Here is a 20,765-nt window from a genome sequence, read left to right as displayed (position 1 = left end):
CAACAGTGGCTGAGAAGCCCTGGTACAGAAGTAATAAAGACAATATTTCATTGGAACCTTGGGCTCGCCAAAACAACACAAATCATTTTGCCCCAAGGCCATTAAAATGTCTTTCAAATGCAGCATCAACTTTAAACCCTGGTTTCAATCTAGGTATTATCTAGGCAGCTCCTGTTTTATAACTCAGCAGCATCAATAAACAACACCCAACATATCCACATGCTATGTGAAGAGTACTAGATGATGTTACTCACCTGTGCTTTTCTTTCACATTAGATGCAATTTATAACATGTGCATAAACTCAAAGGACTTTTCCACCAGGAAAAGGAAACTAGTAGGTTTCATGTCAGGCAATAGCAAATAGCAATCTCGGTAGCCAATCAAAAAAATGTAACATGATTTTATCGGGGGAAAATGGGAAATGAAGCAAGCAGAAGAAATGCAGAACGGTGAATGACGCAATTTTGGCATTGAATTATATCAAATTCTCAAGCTTTTCACAAATGTATAGGAAAGAAATTAGGACAAAACAACTGGAGGCTCAAATATACTCCGTGCTGTGTTCTTTTTGCTTAGAAGGGAACTGGATCTAAACATAGTAGCAATGAAGGTTTGGACAGTAGTGCTTCAAGAAACCTATTGTAAAAACCAGTTTTATGCATTTTTTAAGCTCAGTTCAGACAGGGTTCTAACAAAATTTTATTAGCCAGTTTCCTGGCAATTAAATCCAATTAGTCCAAAAGTGCTTTATGTTTGCCTAATGCAAGATTGTCTATCTGACTTGTGGCCACCAGAACTGCCTCCTCCCTACTGGTACCACTATGAACACGACTGTATGGATGTGCCAAGCCTGCACATAAAACCTGGTGCTTCCTGGAAGACACTGGAGCAGAAGAAATTTGGGTCACTGAAGGAAATTATCTGTGCAGGTGACTAAAGCAAAGGAAGTGGCTCAATGTACCCAAGACATTTGTCACCGTAGTTTCTTCAATGAGGGTTTTTTTTCGTGTTCAGCTAACAAGATAATGGGGGATTTAAAAGAGCAAATACTCTTCCATGCTGAATTCAGAAGGGGGTTATTTTTCACTTTGGTATTTCTCTAGAGACATAGGAGTGAATTTTCACAGCAATTCTGAAGGAGATTGCTCATGTCTATTCAGTTCTGCCGAGGGTAAGCCCAGTGCTATCTCACAAAATGGCTATTACAGCACTCGTCAGTCATCCGATAGCTTCGGCTAATTGTAAAACTGACTAAACAAAAGGAAAATTAAGAGGAAATCATCAGCAATGGTTCCTTTCAGCCAAAGCTAGGGCCTATTTAGCACAACATGTTTGGATGTCTTCTATCGAGTGGTCTGAATCCAAGCAGAGGATAAATAGACAACACAAAAGCACTACTGTCAATATACCAGCTGCCACCAGAACTGAATTAAAACATGGTAAGGACAAAAATGATAAATGTCTTCTTCAGACTGTCATACAGGGCCAAATGCAGTCATCGCTGTTAACACGGCTGAGCCAAAGAGGAGTTGGGATGTTTCTGGTGGGAAGGAGAAGGGATCATCATCCTGCACAGATGCTCTGCAGAGCCCTCCAGATGCTGCTCCAGGGGACAGCCCAGAGAGACTGCTATTTCCTCCACAGAAATACATGGAGGTCAGTGAATCAGCTGCACTATTTATTTTTGTAAGATTATTTTTTGTCTATTGTGATCTCCTATTTGCTGAGGTTAATAGAGAAGTAAATGTTATTTTCCTGAAGCACAGAAGCTTGGCAGGTAAGGACTAATCCAAAGTACATTCGATAATTCTAATGATGATGATGATTAAATAATAATAATAATCTGTAGATTGAAATACATCAAAGCAAAAAATATTTTCATTATCTACATAATCAAATACATTATAAAATTTAATTCTGCAAGACTCACACTGGTAACAATGGCAAATTGCCATTACAAAAAAATGAAGGAAAAAAATAAGCCTGAAAAAATTGCATTTTCTTTTCTAAAGGTGATAAACACTATCTGTGCTTTGTCTTCAATAACATCACCGAGACCCTTAGCCCATGGATTTTCTGAGTAAAACTGCTCTCATATAAATCCTAGTGACCTTGGTAGTTGAGGAAGAGAAGCAGAGGCTGCTGGTTAATGATTCAGTAACCCCATGTCTTAGGCTGAGGCAGGACATGACATGAAAATGCTTTTGAAGTCATTATGTCAAAAGTCAAATCAGTGACCCTTACTCATATGCTAATCAAAAGCAATCAATAGCATATTTTAAATAGTTTTCTCCATTACAGTCACTGAGGACTGTGAAATTAGCAGCATTAAAAACAGACTGTAAATAAACTAAGCCACATGGAAGTCCTTGGTATGTGTATTGTTCATACATCTCTTAAAAAACATGCCAATATAAATCTAAAGTCACCACAGGTAATACATTACTCTGCAATTAAGTACAGCTGACGGTCTGACGGATTTTAGAAGCTCAAGAAATTTGAAGTGAAGGCAGGGGTGATTACTCAACTAGAAAATAAAGTTGCAAGAGTGGAAAGTGTGTTGAACAAGATTGGAGAAATTATTACTTTTGTTACTGGTTTAAGTGATTATATGATGAGATTGTCAACGAAATATTTATGCATGTAAAAGCAGAAAGTTTGGCATTTAATTTCCTTTTGGGGAAGATAGAAAATGGGGACAAAGTGGGTACTGGAAATGTAGATCTGTTGAATACCAATAGTAATATTTCTTCAGTAATATTTTAAGCATATTAAAATCAATAGATGCACACATTTATCCTTGCTATAAGGTTCCCTTAGAAAGATATTAGGGAGATTGACAACCTGCTGCCAGCTATTGTTAGTGATTGTAATAGATTAATTTTATTCACCTGGAACCCTGTAGGTTTTATCCAATATTGTAATCAACAGTAAACTTGGTCATCTGATGGATGTTTACAGAAAATAAGTTGGAACAATGGAAGGTGCAATAGCAATAGACAGCAGAGAAGTGAGTGGATGATTTTAAAGATGCTAAGACACTTTAACTTTTGGTCAGCCCTGAAGTGGTCGGACAGTTGGATTAGATGATCACTGTAGGTTCCTTCCAACTGAAATAGTTCTATTGTATTCTACCCCAGAAGCAGCAGAAGAAAACTGCCAAACTTAATCTATGAGTAAAGGTCCAAATGCTCGTGGTTCTAGACCAGCGAGCAAATCATAACATGAATGACCTATCTTTTGGATAATACCTATCGGGATTTTCCTGAGAAGACAGACAGAGTCCATCTGGTAGAATCACAAAGCACTCTCCCAGATTAAAGCCTACGACTAAAACCTCACTGAAAACTGTTTTTAATGAAGGTTTATGTGCTAGATCCATATTTTGCTTCATGCCAAGTCTTTTCTCTAGCAATAGCAGGGACTAAGCATATGATCCAAGCAGTGACGATGCCTAATGAATTTCCAGCGTCAAGGCCTATTACCCTTTAGGCACTGAAGATCACCTTTGCTCATGCATCCTGAATCTTCATGTTTTCCATGCTCTGAGGAGCACCTGCCCTGGAGGCCAGGCTGACTGTTTGTGCTCAACACAGCACCTTCAGCTTCATCTTGGTGTTTGATGCAGAGGCACTGTGGGGAAAGGAAGGATGGAAAGTGCCTGCCAATGCTGAACTGCCCACGCAGAGCACGCACAGCCCACAACAAACACCACTGCCACCGGAGCATCTGCTTGGAGAGGACACCCAAGGAACAATGCATGAGAACAACAACTTGCACACTTCACACCTTGGCATTGCTCCCTTAAAGCCTTTCCTCTTTCCCTCATGGATTTCATGTATCTCTTTCTTCCTGTATTTAGCTCAGCTGCTAATCTCCCAGTCGTGTGAGTCACCTTCCATCACAGTGGCCTATGCGAATGACAGGTCACGTTCAACTTTGGAGATGTCCAAGGATGTAGCTAAGGGGAAAAGGCTGAGATTCGGAGTGAGAAATAGGGAATATTTCAGCTAATGAATCAGACTAACATTGTGTGGCAGCTGAGTCCAGAGGCTTTTGTGTAATATCCTGCAATTCCCAAGCTGTTGAATCAGATGTTCTGGCCTGAGAGAGCCCAAAGGCATTGCTTTAAATATCTCAATTAACAATGCCACTGAACAGTAAGGAAACTGCTAGACATGTCAGTATTTGGTCTTGAAGAAATGTAGTGAAGGATGATTAAGATATTTGAAGCAATTGAAATTTTCTGCACATTTGGACAGAGAGTGCATGAATGTAAGTATCGTCCCAGCCCTGGACCAAGAGGCAAAGCCACCAGCTCTGAGTAAATGCTGCATGGCAGACAAGTTTCTCTCATTCAGAAAGGATATTGCACATTAATGTTGTCCTGCATGCTGAAAAGGCCTTACTAATTACCTTTTTATCCTAATTAAGCCTTCATCTTAAGTGCACCTTTTCACCTGCCTTGCCCTTTAAAGGGCAAAGCTACCAAATAGGTGATACATGAAGGAAACTACACAGAATATCAACTAGTGAAAAATTCACTAGTGTGTTACCCTTCCTGACCACATAGTTTAGAAGGATCTAGCATTTCTGGTGAAACTAGGATCCTTTTTTTTTTGCTTCATTTCCTAGTTCTCATCTGCTTATATACCTGAAAATATAAAATTCCATCTCATAATTAGTGGTGAAAGAAATTAAAAGGTATGCACTTTAATGTGGCCAAAACTATGTGACAAATTTAACACAAAGATACCCCCAGAAGGTTACAGCTTAAGCTATTCCATGGTTGATAGAAAGTGGTAAACATTCTTTAAAAAAAAAGGCAATTCCCTTGGATGAATCCCTAAATAGGGTTATGATTAAATCGGACATTTGGGAATAAGCTGGAAACTGGATTCTAAAGCCAAGTACTGCTGAGCTCAGCAGCAGTCTCCTGGCTCATGCCGGTTTTTATCAGTTACAAAACCAATCTGCACTGTATTTCAAGCTCAACACAGGAACATGGGGAAATAGGACACATTTTGAACTTCAGGCTGAAATTTGATTTGCTCAGGTGTGCATCCACCCCTCTCCTGCTCCATCACAAGGATTTTACTGGTTTCTACTGGTATGGTTTAAAGTGTTCTTAGCACGTATGCACGACAATCCTGTCATATAGACTATTTTCTGCTCAGCCTTTTCTTACCATATTTTTTATTTGACCTTCATCAGCTGATAGGAATTAAGGCTCCTACTGAAATCTTAACTCTAATTTTGAAGCTTCTGGGAGCCCGCACCCTTCTGCAGTTGGCCTGCATCAGCCACTAGTCACTGAGCTGTGACAGCAAACATATACCTACCAACCCATTCAGCTTACCCTGCTGTTAACCACTCTGGGTCACTGCAAGGATAATCCAACGAATTTTGTACATTTTCATGAAAAGTGCAATTCCTCCATCATCACAAACTTGCAGCACTGTAGAAGTCACCTCTCCTTGGGCACTCCAAACGTGGGAAGGCTTCTGCCAGCAAGGGACATGTCCCAGAGGATCAAGTGAGCTGCTACCCTTCCACTAGCTGAATGAAACTGCGGGGCAGCAGCCAGTTGGTTTTCATTTGAGGTGCCCAATATTTATGCAATAACTCAGTTAAGGATTGGATAAATTTTTCTGGCTTTTTAAAGCCAGTAATTCAAAATAAAAGGATCTATACCAATCCTTATTTCTATTAACATTGTGGTCATTTGCAGATAATGATGATTTCAAATACCCAAAGGAACAACTTCAGGTAAAAAAACAAATTTAAATTATATATTTCTAAGCCTTCCATGATTTTGATTTCCAATCTATTAAAAAAACCAAGCTGCTTGCCAAGCTACCTGATAGTTCTTATTTCCAACTGAGATTTCCAGAGTTTAATCACATGTCTGCTGAGATATTTCCGTAGAATTACTTTTTTTAAAAATAGGAATATGATTTGGAAACACATACCCAGGAGTCTACTGTGGAAGCAGGTTACATTTCCTGCTTGCTTTTTTATTGAACCATTTATATCACAAGAACATTTTTCCTTCACATTCTGAACACTGAGATATGAGTTAACATATTGTGTTCTGAATTTGCCCTCAGCCCAAACTACAACTTCTACCAGAATTTATAGCCACAACTGCACAGTGAAATGCTCAATAACTCACAGTGTTCTAACTAATACAGCATTCAACCATGCCATTGATAATATGAACTTAATAGCATTTAGTTTCAGTCTGCCTCACCTATTCTCTTTGTACAAATGTGTTAAAAACAGCACTACCTAGGTGTAACTTGGAATATATCGGGAGGGTTAAGTGTTAAAAACCTTCCTTTTTTAGAAACAATAATCACACTTCAGAGAAAGAGTGAGAGATTATATTGTTAAATGTCAGGTTATAAAAAACCAAAACTCAAACATGACTGTGTCTCTCACCATCAGAGTATCCACTGAAGTTTCTGGTTTCCAAAATTTAGATTAGGAGCTCCAGATCAGGAGATGAATAAATAAACTGCAGTTTTTAAAAGATATTTTAAATCCCTCATGTCAAATGGAACATCAACCAGAAAGGTAAACCTGAAATTTAGGCCCTTTTTCCTTTGCAGAAATTACTTTTTGCACTTTCTCAGGAGAAAGAATAATCTAAACTTACCAAGGGAAAATTGAAGGACGGATGCAGTAGTTGTGTTAAGGCCAGTGGTGGTCTATGGGAAGAGAAGCAAACAGTTTTGTTAGATCAGGAAAACAATACATTCATCTCTTGTTTTTCTTTGAAAGCATGGAAAATCTCTAGCCATCTACATCTCCAGTGCATAGAATTGTTAATTGCCAGCCTTTTCAGGTTGAGTGATCATGGAAATTTTTGTTATGTCATTTTGATTATTGATATCTCATCATACGTCAAAGCTGGATTTTTTTTCCATTGTACTGATGTCTACCAAAAGAAAAGCACATTTATGTGCAACACTGGTGCTTGACCACTGTTTAGAAGACTGAAAAAATAAACTCTGTGGTTTATGGTCAGCTTAGCGTAAATTTGTATATACAGAACAGTTTTCACTTCTCCCAGCACAGAACAAGAACCAAAAATAACCATTAGTAAATAATAAAAATAACATTAAGTAAACATAAAATAATGAAATATTAAGAGGAAATAACAGAATTTCAACCTTCAACACCAAAGCAAACAAAACCTTGGCGATACTACGTAATATGTACAATGAAATATTGTAGTAGCATCTACACACTGCTCACATCCAAACAAGACCTAGAAACTACAGAAAACACCAAGCAGCTGCCTCTGTACTCAGCACAACACCCTCCTCTGAGGCCTCTCTTCCTTCCTTCTTTCAATGCCTCCATATTTCAATAGTTCAAATTAGAACTGTTTTCCTGAAAATGCTATAAAATAAAATACACTAGTGTGTTGTGAAGGCCACCTAGTTATTTTCAATTTATTTTGAAAGTTGGACTTTATGATACTGCTACATAAAAAGCAAGTCATGCCATGGTGGTGGTGTGTGAGCCTAGTTGAGTTATTCATTAAATGATGCCTTTGAAAATAATGGATGGAGACCTGCATGAGTTGGCATGAGTTTTTGGCGTGTTTTGTTTCTTTTCTACATACATATTACATACAGAGAGGATCTTCTTATAAATATTAAGGAATGGGATCTTCACCGAAATGCACTGAAGATTAGGTGATAACAAGATTAAATGTCCTAACAGGCAATTTCAGTTTTTAAACAAGAATAGGGAAGTTGCATTTACACAACCCCTTTAAAAATACAGTCACATTCCCATTTAAGTCATTCTGTCAGGATCAATTCAGTATTAGGTATCACACTTATCGTGCCAAATAATAAAATGCTTTCTGATTTGAGTTATGAGAACCTATTATGTTAGTTTACATTCAATTAATTATGTTGTGAAAGTTATAATTTGCAAACAAAACCTTTATCAAGGTTCAGTGGCTCATATCACCAAGAAATTAAATATATCGGTCATCGCAGAAGAGGTGTTCATGTAGACTTAGAAGAGACTATGCTGTGAATCATTTCAGCAATGCTTTGGAAAAAAAAGCCTTAGACTTACTAAAAACTTTTTTCAAAGTTCTGAAAAGGACTACAAAGTTCAGACACTGCAGAGAAACTGGTAGCCTTTAGCAGATATTTTCCTTTGCTTGCAACAGCTCTGATGCCATACATCTTTCCAGGATTTTGCCAGTAGTAAATTCTCACCAACAGAGACAGTTGGTAACAAAAAACCCTCTGCCTGCAGTAACAGGCAGCTGTTGGGAGTCAGGAGAAGAGAAGGAGGTCAAGGAAGCAAACCAGCAGCTGTCAGAGCTGTTGATATAATATATTTTGCAAATACAACTCTTCTGGACTAAGTATTTTAAAGCAGTAATCCATGTATTAGGAGCCATTCACAATAACAGAGATTTCAAGAGCCATTTCGAGCAGAGACAGAATAGGATTAATGAAATTCATGGAGAAATAAAACAGTTTTTAAAATTTGTGGTAGGAAGACATATGTCTACTACAAATCAGAAACAGGTTACTTCTAAGACAATAGGGATTTAAATGTATGTTCATACTCAAAAATAAAACTAGATAAGACTTCTGGCCTGAACTCTGTCTTGTGCTCATCCATAATGTTGAGCCATTAGCACATTCCTTCAGAAAGATTTGATTTTTCTGCAACACTGCCATAATATTTATAAATACTTTCATTATTTGGCTGCTAGCTGCTTATAAGCATGATGATTTTTTTCAGCTGATTATTTAATCACACCACTTTGGTATCCTAACAAATTTTTTCCAAGTTCCTCATTCCATGGTAGTGCTATTTACCCCATGGCAATACGACAAATACAGTCCAACACTGGATTTTGAAGTCAATTCCCAATTACTAAGGATAGTCTAAATTGCATATCAGCAGGGAGAAGACAGTTAATGAATGACAGGTCAAATCTCTCAGAGCTGTGCCCCTGGGTTTGCTAAATGTCATAAATAGATTGTTTTTCAAGTAGTGTTACCTATGCTCAACACTACAACTAAAAATGAATTAAAAAAATGGGAAAAATATCCCAGTGGTGTGACTTAGTTTCTGCAGAGGACATATAACAATGCATCTCTTCTCAAGGTAGTTAGAGAAGCGTAGTATATTTAAACAGGATGCAAAGTAGCAGAGAGTCAATTAAGCATCCCTGACAGGATTCCCTGGCTGGAGCTGGCTGAGAGTGAAATTCTCCTTTAACTGTAAAATCTCTAAATTAATTTTATATGTGTTTATCATTCACCACAGTAGCAATATGTACATTGCATTTTTTGAATTCTGGTCTCAGTTAAGGATGTAAAATTAACCCTGTGAAAAGGATTCTCAGTGTCTGAAATTAAGAGAAGATGCCTGGCCAAAACCACTTCTGTTTTATGGCCCTCGGCCATGTTTGCTCTTCAAATAGCTCTAATCAGCCTCTCCCTCCACTCAGAAGTCTGTTGAAAACATGAAAATTATTTTGAATTACACAGGCTTTGATCTGGCCTTTTAATTTTTCAGTTCTTTCCAAAGCTCCCACTTTATGTTCACCATTGCAGCTATCTGCCCAGTGTCAGTGTGTGGGCATTGGTTATATGTACTGCAATTCATTTCCCACACACCCCCAGATGACCCCAAGTTAATGCAAATTGCACCACGTTGTTTCTTATAGCAATTTTATGACCAAACTAACCCCTAACAAAATGAATTCTGTCCCGTTCATCATGGATCAATCTGTTACATACACTTTCCTGAGACTGGCAGGTGCTTGCTCCAGGCTGCATTTAAATCTGTAGGATTCATTGACCACAAGTGATGTTTTACAACCAAATTAACATTTGTCAACAGCTACATGAAAAAACGGGACATGACTAATAAAATAATAGAAGAAAAATGAACCCTGTCTCTATTTCATTGTTGGAAATAAAAAGAGAATGATGCCTTTGACAACACAGTTCTATTTCCTTGAATTTTCAGCATTTCAGGGATACTTTAAATAACTTGAATACACACCAGATCAAGACACTGTCCCTTGCAAACCTATGGTTTAAAACGCTGGGAAGTCCCTGGGTGCACTTCTGTGGGCCTATCACCTTGCTTAAGAGCCTCTTTGCTGAACTCCTCAAGCACACCAACATTTCTGCAGCCGACGCAGCTTCGATTCATAGCCTGCAGCCCCAGCCCTGGCAGGTGAGCCAGCCTTCACTTACCAGTTCTCTGGGACCATATGGCTCGCAGAAAGTGACGGCGTTGCCGTGCATTATCACCCCGCAGTGCTCTCCAACCTCACAGTTACTGCACTCAGACCTGCGGGAAGAGCACACCATGTTCAAAAGGAAACCAGAAGCTGTACGTTCGAGACTGCACCAGGCCTGTAAACTGTAGAATCAGACTGCTTTATCTTGGTGCTCAAACTGGACTACTTGTTATCACAGTGGTAAGCATAAAGGTTGAGCAACTGTACGTATGGTGTACTAGAGCTGCCCATTGTGAAAGGCCCTTGTGAGTAAGTACTTCACTCTGCAAATTGTTTCCCCTTGATGCCTTAAGCCCCTAATGTTTTTTTTTATTTTTCTAATATTGGTAAGCCTTATAAGTTTTATAAGTAGATTTTAAAAGCAGCAACCCTCCCTCCTTTGTCCCTTGTCCCTTTCCTTTTCCCTGTAGCACCCTTGTTTACACATTCCTTAGCCCTCTTACCCCATTCTATGCTCCCTATATCATCCCTACTCCCAAATCCAGTAGAAATGTTTAGTCTTTTGTCAAGGCAAGGCCTAGATTGCTGGCAGAACAGCATATCAGGGCCTAAACCACAGACCACGGTCAAGAATTGGGTGACTGTGTACCCTTTGTGCTCTGATGAAGATGAAGATGGGATGAACAGAGGGTCCCAAAACACACCCCAGACCCATTTTCAGGGGGTGGACCCGGGGCAGACCAGAGTTAAGGCCACAGGGTGGACACATCTGGGATTGGATGGATGGTGTTATAAAATGTAACCTCTCAGGCATGATCTGAGCATGTGTCTTGTAACATCTTAGCCTCGGCAAAATAAACCCTTTCTTATCTCACCCCTAATTAACTGCTCCGGAGATTTTTTCAGCACCTAACTCCCACGGCAACACCCTCTAAAAAAGGGTGTCCCTGCTCATGGAATGGAAAACATCTCACCAAGGGCAACCAAGTTGAACTTTTACATGTATAACTTACCCTGAAGTTACTCTTCCTACAAAATCCTCGCTGCACATTTTATATACCATACATAAAACCACCATTGTGGAGTTACCATAGGGAACAGCTGAGGACAAGGGATTGGAATTAGCTCCTCTTCTGGTCCTGCTCCTGCAGGGTTATTTCTCCAAAGGGCCAGGAGGCTTGAGGCTGCAGACCCTCCCCAAAAATGTGCACCAAGAGGCTCCTACCGCTCAGCTGCTGTAACGTGGGATTTGCTGTTGCTTCTATTTGTATTTGTCATATCCCATATTCCTACTAACAGAGTTACCACTCTGCTCACCTTTCAGGGAAAAAACTATGAAGAAATTCTCAAAGAGGCTGGTAAGTGCTGCAGAAGCAACTAATTGCAACTGCTCTGATATTTCTTAATTTAATATGAAGGACTTTGTGGGCAACCTGACTGCAGAACACATGGAAAGGGCTGTCTCCCTCACCTTTGAGGATCAGGGCATTGGATCTTGGCATGAGAAGCAGAATTTCAAAAAATATTTGAGATACTCCTGGCCCCCAACAAGCTGCCTGAGATGGTACTGACCAGCATTGCCTTCAGGTATCCAAAGCTCAGCTTAATCATCAAAACTACAGGCAAACATTTACTCCAGCAACAGCTTCGTTATAAACAAAGGTGAACTCACACCAAACCCTATTTCTTGCTGAATTTTTTCTGTACTTTGATAACTGAAATTTTTTAGAGTTTCAGTTGCAATGGACTTATACAAGGGGTGCTTAGGCAGTTTTTTCTTTGGCTTCTCTCATACAAAGTGGCCACCCTTTCTGATGTATAATGTCAACAAAAGTACACATTCCCGTGACCACAGTCCAGATGTAGTTTAAGAGTGTGTAAAGGTTTGGTTTTCTTCTGTCTTTTCATTCTTTGGCTAATTTCTGGACAGCAGATCTTACAGAAAATTGGATGGAAAGGAATAAATCCCAAGGAGATAGGGTCTTACTGTCAACATATATGATAGAGATTTCAGTGATCATAGTAGAACATAGATAATTGATACATATTATCAATGTACAGGTGATTCCTACACAAATTTCCTTGGATCTGCGTTTTTTCCAACCCTTTTCTTAATTTATGTTGTTTGTCTGTCTTTTCGTTAGTAAGTGTTCTGTTAAACCTCTGCAAGTCTTTCTGTAAACTCCTTGGAGCAGGATTTTTCTGTTCCTGAGTATCTGAAAATCATCACCCCACCATGGTCCTGGACAGGGCAAATGAAATCTTCACCTGCATTGTTAGGAAGAAGCTGGTAGTGTTGTCAGCTACCCCATGGGGCTGAGAGAGCTTTTCCCTACAGGGGCCAGGTAATCAAAAGGATGGGCTGCTGCAAACCCAGGTGCTGATCAAACCCAGGCAGCGATTAGAAATCACTAGTGTGGGTACCTTTGGGCAGAATGGGTTAACTCTGGCCAGCGTACAATAACCCGAACAACACCCTGCAGGTCTATGAGTACTGAGGTTTGCTGAGTGACAGATGTTAGGTTTTCAGATGCATAGATGTGGTGAATAATTGGTTGCACATTTTATTTTGGGTCTCTTCAGTTGGTCCTGGGTGAGTTCAGCATAGGCCTGGCTTCCTTATGCTCAGGTCCATTAAAGAAGTCAAAGATGAATGTCTTGTTCCCAATTTCCAAATCCCTACCTTATGCTGAGATTCTATTAAAGATCACTTTCAACTCCACTTCCAGAAACAAAGTCAAAGATATAAAAAAATCTTTGAGGTTTTTTACCTGTATGAGCATGTCACAGAGTTCACAGAGGACGTGTTTGCTGCTATCTAAATTTTACTTGAGCCTAAACTCTGATAACTGAAGAACAGAGGGACAGGAACTAGAAGAATACCTGGAATTCTGTAGGATTATGGCTGTTTGTGAAAATTATTTTCATTGTCTACCCCTCCATTTCTGAGTACATTGGAACATCTGCCTGGACTCCCGGTATGTGCAGGGAGAAACAGATATGGCAGGAAAACTTTGCCGTGAATACTATATAGGGATCACTTAGTGCCTTGTGAAAGGTCAGGATACATAATCCAAGAAATATTTTAATTTTTTAATTCTCATATTTCAACGAATAAAAAGTGATTCAGTTGTTCATCTGTTCTACTCCTGTAATGTGGTCTATGAAATATTGTCTGGAAATCCAGAAACATTATCCTGATAATGCAGCAATTTCATCATCACTCATCTTTTCTAGGATAACTCCTCTCATAAGAAATCAGATGTCTGTTGATAATCCTGATTCAAACCTTTGTGCTCTCTTTGAAATGCATTACCTTTGACAATAAACTGCTCATTAGCTTGACAAGAATGCATGAAGAGCAAGATAATTGATCTGCTGTTCCTCAGATCATCGTCATAGTACTACGTGTTTAGAAACGATCCAATTTGCTCCTCTCCTGGTGAAGACAGGAAGGTTAATTTCTTTTCCATTTATACAAACAGGAGACAGTATTAATTGCCCTGGCTGGGTGCAGCTTTCTACATTATCTTTCACACCTGCCTGGTCTAAAATCTTAGCACATTAAAATCAGTTCAGCTTTCTTTTCACAGCTGGTACTCGCTGCCACTGCTGACATGTGTCGCATTTATGGAGATGACTTCTCTGCAGACCTGCCATCGCTCTCATCTCTGACTTAGAGAGTCCCACCTCTCTCTGCTATTGTTTTTCACTTTGCTGAAGGGGAAACATCTGTCTCCCCATCCCTATTTTTCATCTTGTTTCCCTCTACAATACCTGAGTTTGTGGATGTTATATTGACTGATGTCTTTTGTGATGTCTGAACTATAAAGAAGATAAACATCTCAAACTGCCAAGAGATTTTTAAACATAAATCTTTCTGAAGTTTAATCCCACAGTTTTAGTGCAATTTGGAAACCACTTTAGGACCTCTCTCTGCTGTCACAAAGCTTTCCTCCACCTCTTTGCCACTGGAAATATCACTGTACCTGTACATTTCTCATACACCATGAAGAAGTGATGACCAAGAGAATCTCTGTTTCTTATTGATTGATTTTACATGTTCAGCTATTCTTTATGTCATCTTTGACAAGCGTGTCTTCTGTAAGTGATTGCTGTTTGGCATGCTGATAGGCTTTGAGATGAAACATGACATCGAGTTGGGAAGGAGAGTTTAGCTAGCAACAAGCTTCTGTACAGGTTCTTTTTCTTTTAAATGTACTGAATCCCCTGTTTTCTACAGTACTACTATTAAAACTGTTTATACAGAAACATACATTAATGTCGGCATCTACTCTGTACTAATTTATGCAACTTTTTTCACATTAAATTATTTATCATAGGGTTAAACAGTATTTATTCTAGATTTGATCTTTTTTGATCTAGATTAGCTCTTATATAGCACCTTTTTTATACTCTCCACTGCAGTTTTATGAGGCTACATGGAGGCAAGATGGTCACAGGAACAGGTTCTCAATGACCTAGACAGTCTTCCTGATACCACTCATACTGGACCTCTTCTCATCCAGCCATTCCCTGACCCTTCCCTGGCAAGTGGTACATGGTACAGATTCCCTTTCCCTACAGAGGAAATCCATTACTTCCATAGTTTCTGAGCTTTCTGATCAAACACTGTCCTGTCAGTTTCCAGCAAGTCTCATGGACCACCACTCACCTGTACTATTGGACTACTCATTGAAAAATGCACTAAACATTACTGTTTAATTACTTCCACAAGTCAGCAGTGACCCATTGAGCATCAACATTGGTGCTACATTTACCATGGATTGGGAATCACTTACCTACCTTAACTTCCATAGCTAACATGTCAGACATAAAATAAATTGAACATTTATGAATGTGTGAAGGTTATTTGTTTCACAAAACAAGAGATCTTTGTAAATTTAATGGCAAGTAAGACCCAAGAAGTGAGAAAATCTTTGCTTAAGTAAGCAGACTTCTGCTTATGGGTTGGGGACTTTGAAATTAATCATAGTCTGACATGATTGCACACTAAGAGGAAATAATATAAAAATTAGTTGGACAAACCACACAAGAAAATCCTCATAGTGGTTGAATCCCCAGAAAATGAGAAAGATAAGGCATGCTCCCATGAGGCATACTGCATTCTCAGCACAGAAATCTTCCTCCTTCCTTCTCCTTATGTGTTGTCTCCTGCCTCCACTTCTTCCTGTCCCTTTCCCACTTTAGCAGATTCTCCTTCTTTCTTTCAGTCACCAAACTTTGATTTAGGTCAGGAATTCATTCCCAAGTGCTGTGATTTTTCTGTTTATGAAGAACCCCATCCCAACCTTCCCGTTCTCTTCCCTCTACAGCTCCAGAAACACTCATACACACTCCTTCCCTGTTCCTGAGCCTCCAAAGAAACAGATGGTTGCTGGGAAAGATGTGTCTTTTAATGTATTTGAAAGAGCAGAATTCCATAAAAACCAGGCAATCACTCTGGAAATCATACAGTGCCCTTGTGTAAAATAGTTATTTGATGTGAGGCCTCTCCCAGCAACGGAGTGACACACAGGCTCTGTTGGGACTCATAAAATCAGACACACACAGAAGCACTAAAATGCTTTGCTCGTGCACTTGGATGGTACATGTCTGCCAGAGCTGCACATGCCAGACGGGGGATCAGGAGGAGCAGGAAAATATTAATCATTTCCAAGCCAGTGTTATGTAGGATTTGTGAACAGAAAAGATCATAGGAAAATACAAATACTTCTCTTTTCATCTTTACACAAATAATGGTTTCAGAAATTATTGGAGTGGCTTAGTCTAAGTGGCCCCTGGTGGCACGGCCCGGGTGGGGGATCTGCGCACACGAGGCAGCTGCTGCCGCGCACTCCAATCATGGCAGGCCAGGACCAAGCAGGGCTGGAAACAGTGCTCCAGCACTTACCACAATTGTCTGTGGTAAAGATGGGATTTTAGCAGCTGCCAGGGGAAAAAATGCAATTTTAGGATGGATGGCGACAACTGTTAATAATTCCTGATTTAACTCCCACTAGACAATCAAATGAGAATGGGCTTTCTGCCACCAAGCAGGTCCTCACTGGAGGCAGAGCTACTGTACGAACCCTTTATGCTGAAAAGCTCGTGGTACCTCATTACAGATTTCTTTTATTTGTGCTCAACTTGTATTTAACATTGCTGAAAATGCTGGTTTTCTGCTATTATTACAGGAAAACCTGTCTCAGGATTGCAGTGAGTTCTGGGACTCTCTCACAGCACCCACCTCTCTGCTCTGACTCACTAATCAAGGTGGGGAAAGTTTATTCCAGAGGGATCAAATCAAAATACTGGGGACAAAAGGAGCAGAAGTCTGGGGGTTCTTTTAGTCTGAAATTTCTCTGTTGAGACTTCCATAAAGCAAGGATGAATTTAAAGTTGAGAGCAATGGATAAATAAATTATGGAGGCTCCCAACAGACAAGTCCTCTGCGAGTTATGAGACATCTGTGGGGAAATAATGTCTCTTCTCATTTTTTTCCACTCAAGTCCATTTAACACATTGCTGCTAAAGCTATCTACCTTGGCAGCTATTCTGTAACCCATTAAGAGTCCTTGATCTATTCATACCCATAAAGAAAGAGGGTTTTTCATGGTATAGTATTGCAGACCCTTAATGCCTCTGTCCAGAAAAACATTTTTAAAGAGTTGATACAAAAGGAACAAAAGGAGCAAAAATTGTAGACACAAATTAAAAGTTATTAGAATCAGTGTGTACAAAATAAAAATATCCATAAAATTCCATAAAACACAGCATTTTTACATGAGATGGTTAAACTGTGAAAGACCTGAACAGATGGAAAGCTGTGACAGGCCTTAATAAAAAGGAAAATGAAGTCAGATTTCACAGAACATATGTATTCTTAACTAACAAATGCAGGTAACTGCTAAAATGCCCATCAAGAATTTATTTAAACAAGATAAACTAACCCACTCAAATATTTCTATGTCTTGTATGAATTAAATTAATAAAATTAGTTATATTTATGAAATAGGATCAGAAGGAATAGAAAACTCAGTAATGATCTCATATAAAAAAGTAGGCTCCAACCTTCAAAACTTCATGTTAAGTCCAAGAGATGTCTTTATCTGAGTATAATACGACCTGTAGATATATTCACTATCCAGAACAGAATCAGTTTTGTACTGTTAGAGACATACAACTCCCTCTTCTGTGACCTTGTACTTATATATAATATGAATGGTACCCTATCTCTGTGACCAAGGTGGTGGTAAAATTATTAATATTTAAGATTGAGAGGTCTGTTCTAAGAGTTATCTTTGCTAAAAGAACATTCCTTTTGACTAAAAGCTAACAGTCTGTGACTGTTTCCAACTCTCCAGTCCTGAGCTAAGGTAGCACTGGGGATGTCACTCCTACAGGCTCCACCAACAGACATCTAAATTTTCAAGAAACAAAAATCTTCATTCAGAAATATTCGCTGAGCTCAGATATGCTCCTTCTATTTTTGGATTAATTAAAAATTTGAAATCAGTGAGAATTTGTCCCTCACTTTAGGAGGCTTAGAATTTCTCAGTCACTCATTAATCAATTACTCAATTAATCAATAAACCGATATATTTAGGTCCTGACTATAATAACCAAAATGTTTTCATTTGCTCAAATGCATTTAAGGGAAAGCAGAAGTCTGAAACTCACCATATGGTAGGATTCAATTCTTGCTCATGGTCAGAGTCAAAGTCATCTCGTAAGATAATGCTGTCACTGTGCAGTTCAGCTGCAAAGAAAAGAAAGCAATGTAGGAAAAAAAATCCAGTGTTAACACCCAGTGCTTTCTAAATGTTCCCTTTCTTAGAGCTAGTTATGTATAGTAAAATGAGGAAATGAGCTTTTTAAGATATGCTAGCTACAAAAGCTAGGGCTTCCTAGTTACAGGTTTTTTATTTACTTTGAATGGTAGTACCACAAAAAAGAAGTGTTCCCATTACCAAAGTGTGATGGTTATAAAAAGATGAAATCATCAAGCACACGCTAAATCTTTTAAAACCTTTTGTTCCAAATTGTTAGTTTTCTGAATGTTCAGAAAAAAATCCTTCTGAATTCAGATTTTGTAAACACAGGGCACAAGAAGGGATGAGAAGTTTTAGTGAGTGTATTATAGTTCTTACAGTCAGGGGATTCATTCTGACAACTCATAAGCAAAAATCATGAGCTCACTGGAATTTCTCTGCTGCTATCAGTGGAGCTGGCAGTAAAGGTCAACTCATTTAAGGAACATAAACTGTGAGTTATGTAATGCAAATATTTCTAACCATCGGTCCGCAAACTTTAGACTCCAATTTCCCACCTGGATTTACTGTCTGATTTACATATGATGACCAACAAAACCACCCCACATCCCCAAACTCTGGCACCTGTGTTTGTATTACACAGATCCTTCTCTACAAACACTTTCATTAAATGACTGAAGTATCACTTTCTATTGAAACTGAGCAAGGATGTCAGAATCTGTCCTGGACTAATCAAATTGCAGCACATAGGCTGGTGGGTGCAGGGCAGTGTGCTGCAGCGTGCTGCTCCTGGGTACACCTTGGAGGTGCACTAGCAAAAAAATCTTCCTCCCAGTAACCCAGCACTGGTGTGAGGTGCTGTCCCACGCTCAGGGCTATGGGTCATAGAATCCTAGAATGGTTTGGTTTGAAAGGGACCTTAGAGATCATCTAGTTCCAACCGCCCTGCCAAGAACAGGGACATGTTTCACTTGACCAGGTTATTCAAAGTCACATCCAACCTGGCCTTGAACCCTCCCAGGGATGGGGCATCCACAACTTCTATGGTCAACCTGTTCCGGGGTCTCACTATCCTCACAGTAAAGAATTTCTTCCTAATATCTGTTATAAATCTATCCTCTTTCAGTTTACAGCCATTTCCCCTTGTTCTATTACTACATCCCCTTGCAAAAAATTCCTCTCCATCTCTCTTGTAGGTTCCCTTTAAGTACAGAAAGGTGCTCTAATGTCTCCCCGGAGCCTTCTCTTTTCCAGGCTGAACAATCCCAGCTCAGCCTGTCCTCATAGGAGAGATGCTCCAGTCCAGGTTCTCATGCAAACAGATGCTCTAACACACAGCTATGAAGAAAAGCTCTGCAGCATGATATACTCACACTGCAAGGATTCAAAGGCAATAAATAATACAGCAATAAAAACCACAATGAAGAAACAACTAATCAGAAAGAGACATGATTCAATTCATTTTGTATGAATCTCATTTTTATTTGAATTCCCCAGACCTAGTTTCATATGACCTTACAGATTTTTTATTATAATAGTTAGTGATTCTGAGTTTTAGTAATGAGAATGACAAATCACCTACCTAGGTGTGGATGTAAGGGAGCTTCTGTTGGAGCTGCAGAAAACAAAGACACACAACACATGAGTATCTTCTATGATCAGAGCTTAATTGCAGCATTAAAAATTGATTATTCTTAAAACAAATTGTACAGTGCATTCATAGTCAACTATCCTGAGAGTTTAACTATGAAAAATGTGATAAACCCCAAAAGTAACAAAAATATAATAAGAAAGATAAAGTATTATTCTCTTAACTAAAATACACATCACAATAAATGAGAGTAAGCACTGATTGTACAGCAAGGAAAGAAAGATCACTAGTAGCCTAGAATTATGATTCTAGGATTAAGATTGGATTAAGATTCAGTAATTCATTGATCAACAAAGAGAGCAGGAATTAGGTTGAATACAATAAATAGTCCAAGTGAGCAAAAAACGCCACACTTTGATCATTTATACTGCACTGAACAACATCTTACTGGGTATATGTTTGGGTGAAATAATCCTAATATTCCTAGTGCAATAAATATCAGTTTGACTCTGCAAATCACTGAATCAAACACTTATATCAAAGCATGTTTTTACAGGCATTGCTGATCAACTCCTCAGTAGGTTCTTGCCTTCCAAGACACAGTAGAATATTGTAATGACACACTGCATGGGTGGTACGTGTGTGTGAAATGACAAAACTTTATTAAGTTGTTTTATACTAACACTTTGCAACAGGAGTCTTGGTGTAACATTACAGAAATTAAACCAGAATGTTATCTGAAAGGGCAGAAGCTACCTACAAATGTATGGAGAAGTCTAGAAGCTGGCTACACAGTGTGCTGGATACTCCATGGTACCTGCTACATCCATAGCCTTGCCTGACCTTAAATCCAAAATCACACCTCTTTAATGGAGGCAAAGGGAGTGCACATAATTAAGCTCCTGGGAAGCAGCTACTTCTTTTGCCTCTCAGTACCTCACCCATGGATTTATATTTCTAGCTTAATTTTGGACTTTGGTTAAAATAAAACCCCAAAAAAGAGAATTTTTGAAGCCAGGATTCTTCTGATGATTCTGTTTCTTATTGGGCACTGACCTAAATTGTACCAGTACTCCTGATTTCTTCAGCATATTTGCAAAAAATTACTGCAGTACTGCAATTTCTGTCATAACATCTGACAAATTAAAAATA

The 20,765-nt window shown here is 39.0% G+C and overlaps 1 protein-coding gene across 1 annotated transcript in view; it reads right to left on the bottom strand.

Moving 5' to 3' along the window:
• RELN (reelin) overlaps positions 1 to 20,765 on the bottom strand; it is a 265,985-nt gene that overhangs the window by 135,869 nt on the left and 109,351 nt on the right. Inside the window, exons 5-8 of the mRNA XM_018068188.2 lie at positions 19,605 to 19,637; positions 17,931 to 18,009; positions 10,261 to 10,357; positions 6,663 to 6,714 (exon numbers count right to left, since the gene is read on the bottom strand). Of these exons, the coding sequence (XP_017923677.2) occupies positions 6,663 to 6,714; positions 10,261 to 10,357; positions 17,931 to 18,009; positions 19,605 to 19,637 (261 nt within the window). The remainder of the gene's footprint in view (positions 1 to 6,662; positions 6,715 to 10,260; positions 10,358 to 17,930; positions 18,010 to 19,604; positions 19,638 to 20,765) is intronic.

The sequence above is a fragment of the Manacus vitellinus genome, unplaced genomic scaffold, assembly GCF_001715985.3.
Source record: "Manacus vitellinus isolate BGI_N305 unplaced genomic scaffold, ASM171598v3 scaffold_13_pilon, whole genome shotgun sequence".
NCBI classification, from domain to species: domain Eukaryota; kingdom Metazoa; phylum Chordata; class Aves; order Passeriformes; family Pipridae; genus Manacus; species Manacus vitellinus.
Note: the sequence above shows the minus strand (reverse complement) of the source record. Positions and strands in the feature narration are given on the sequence as shown.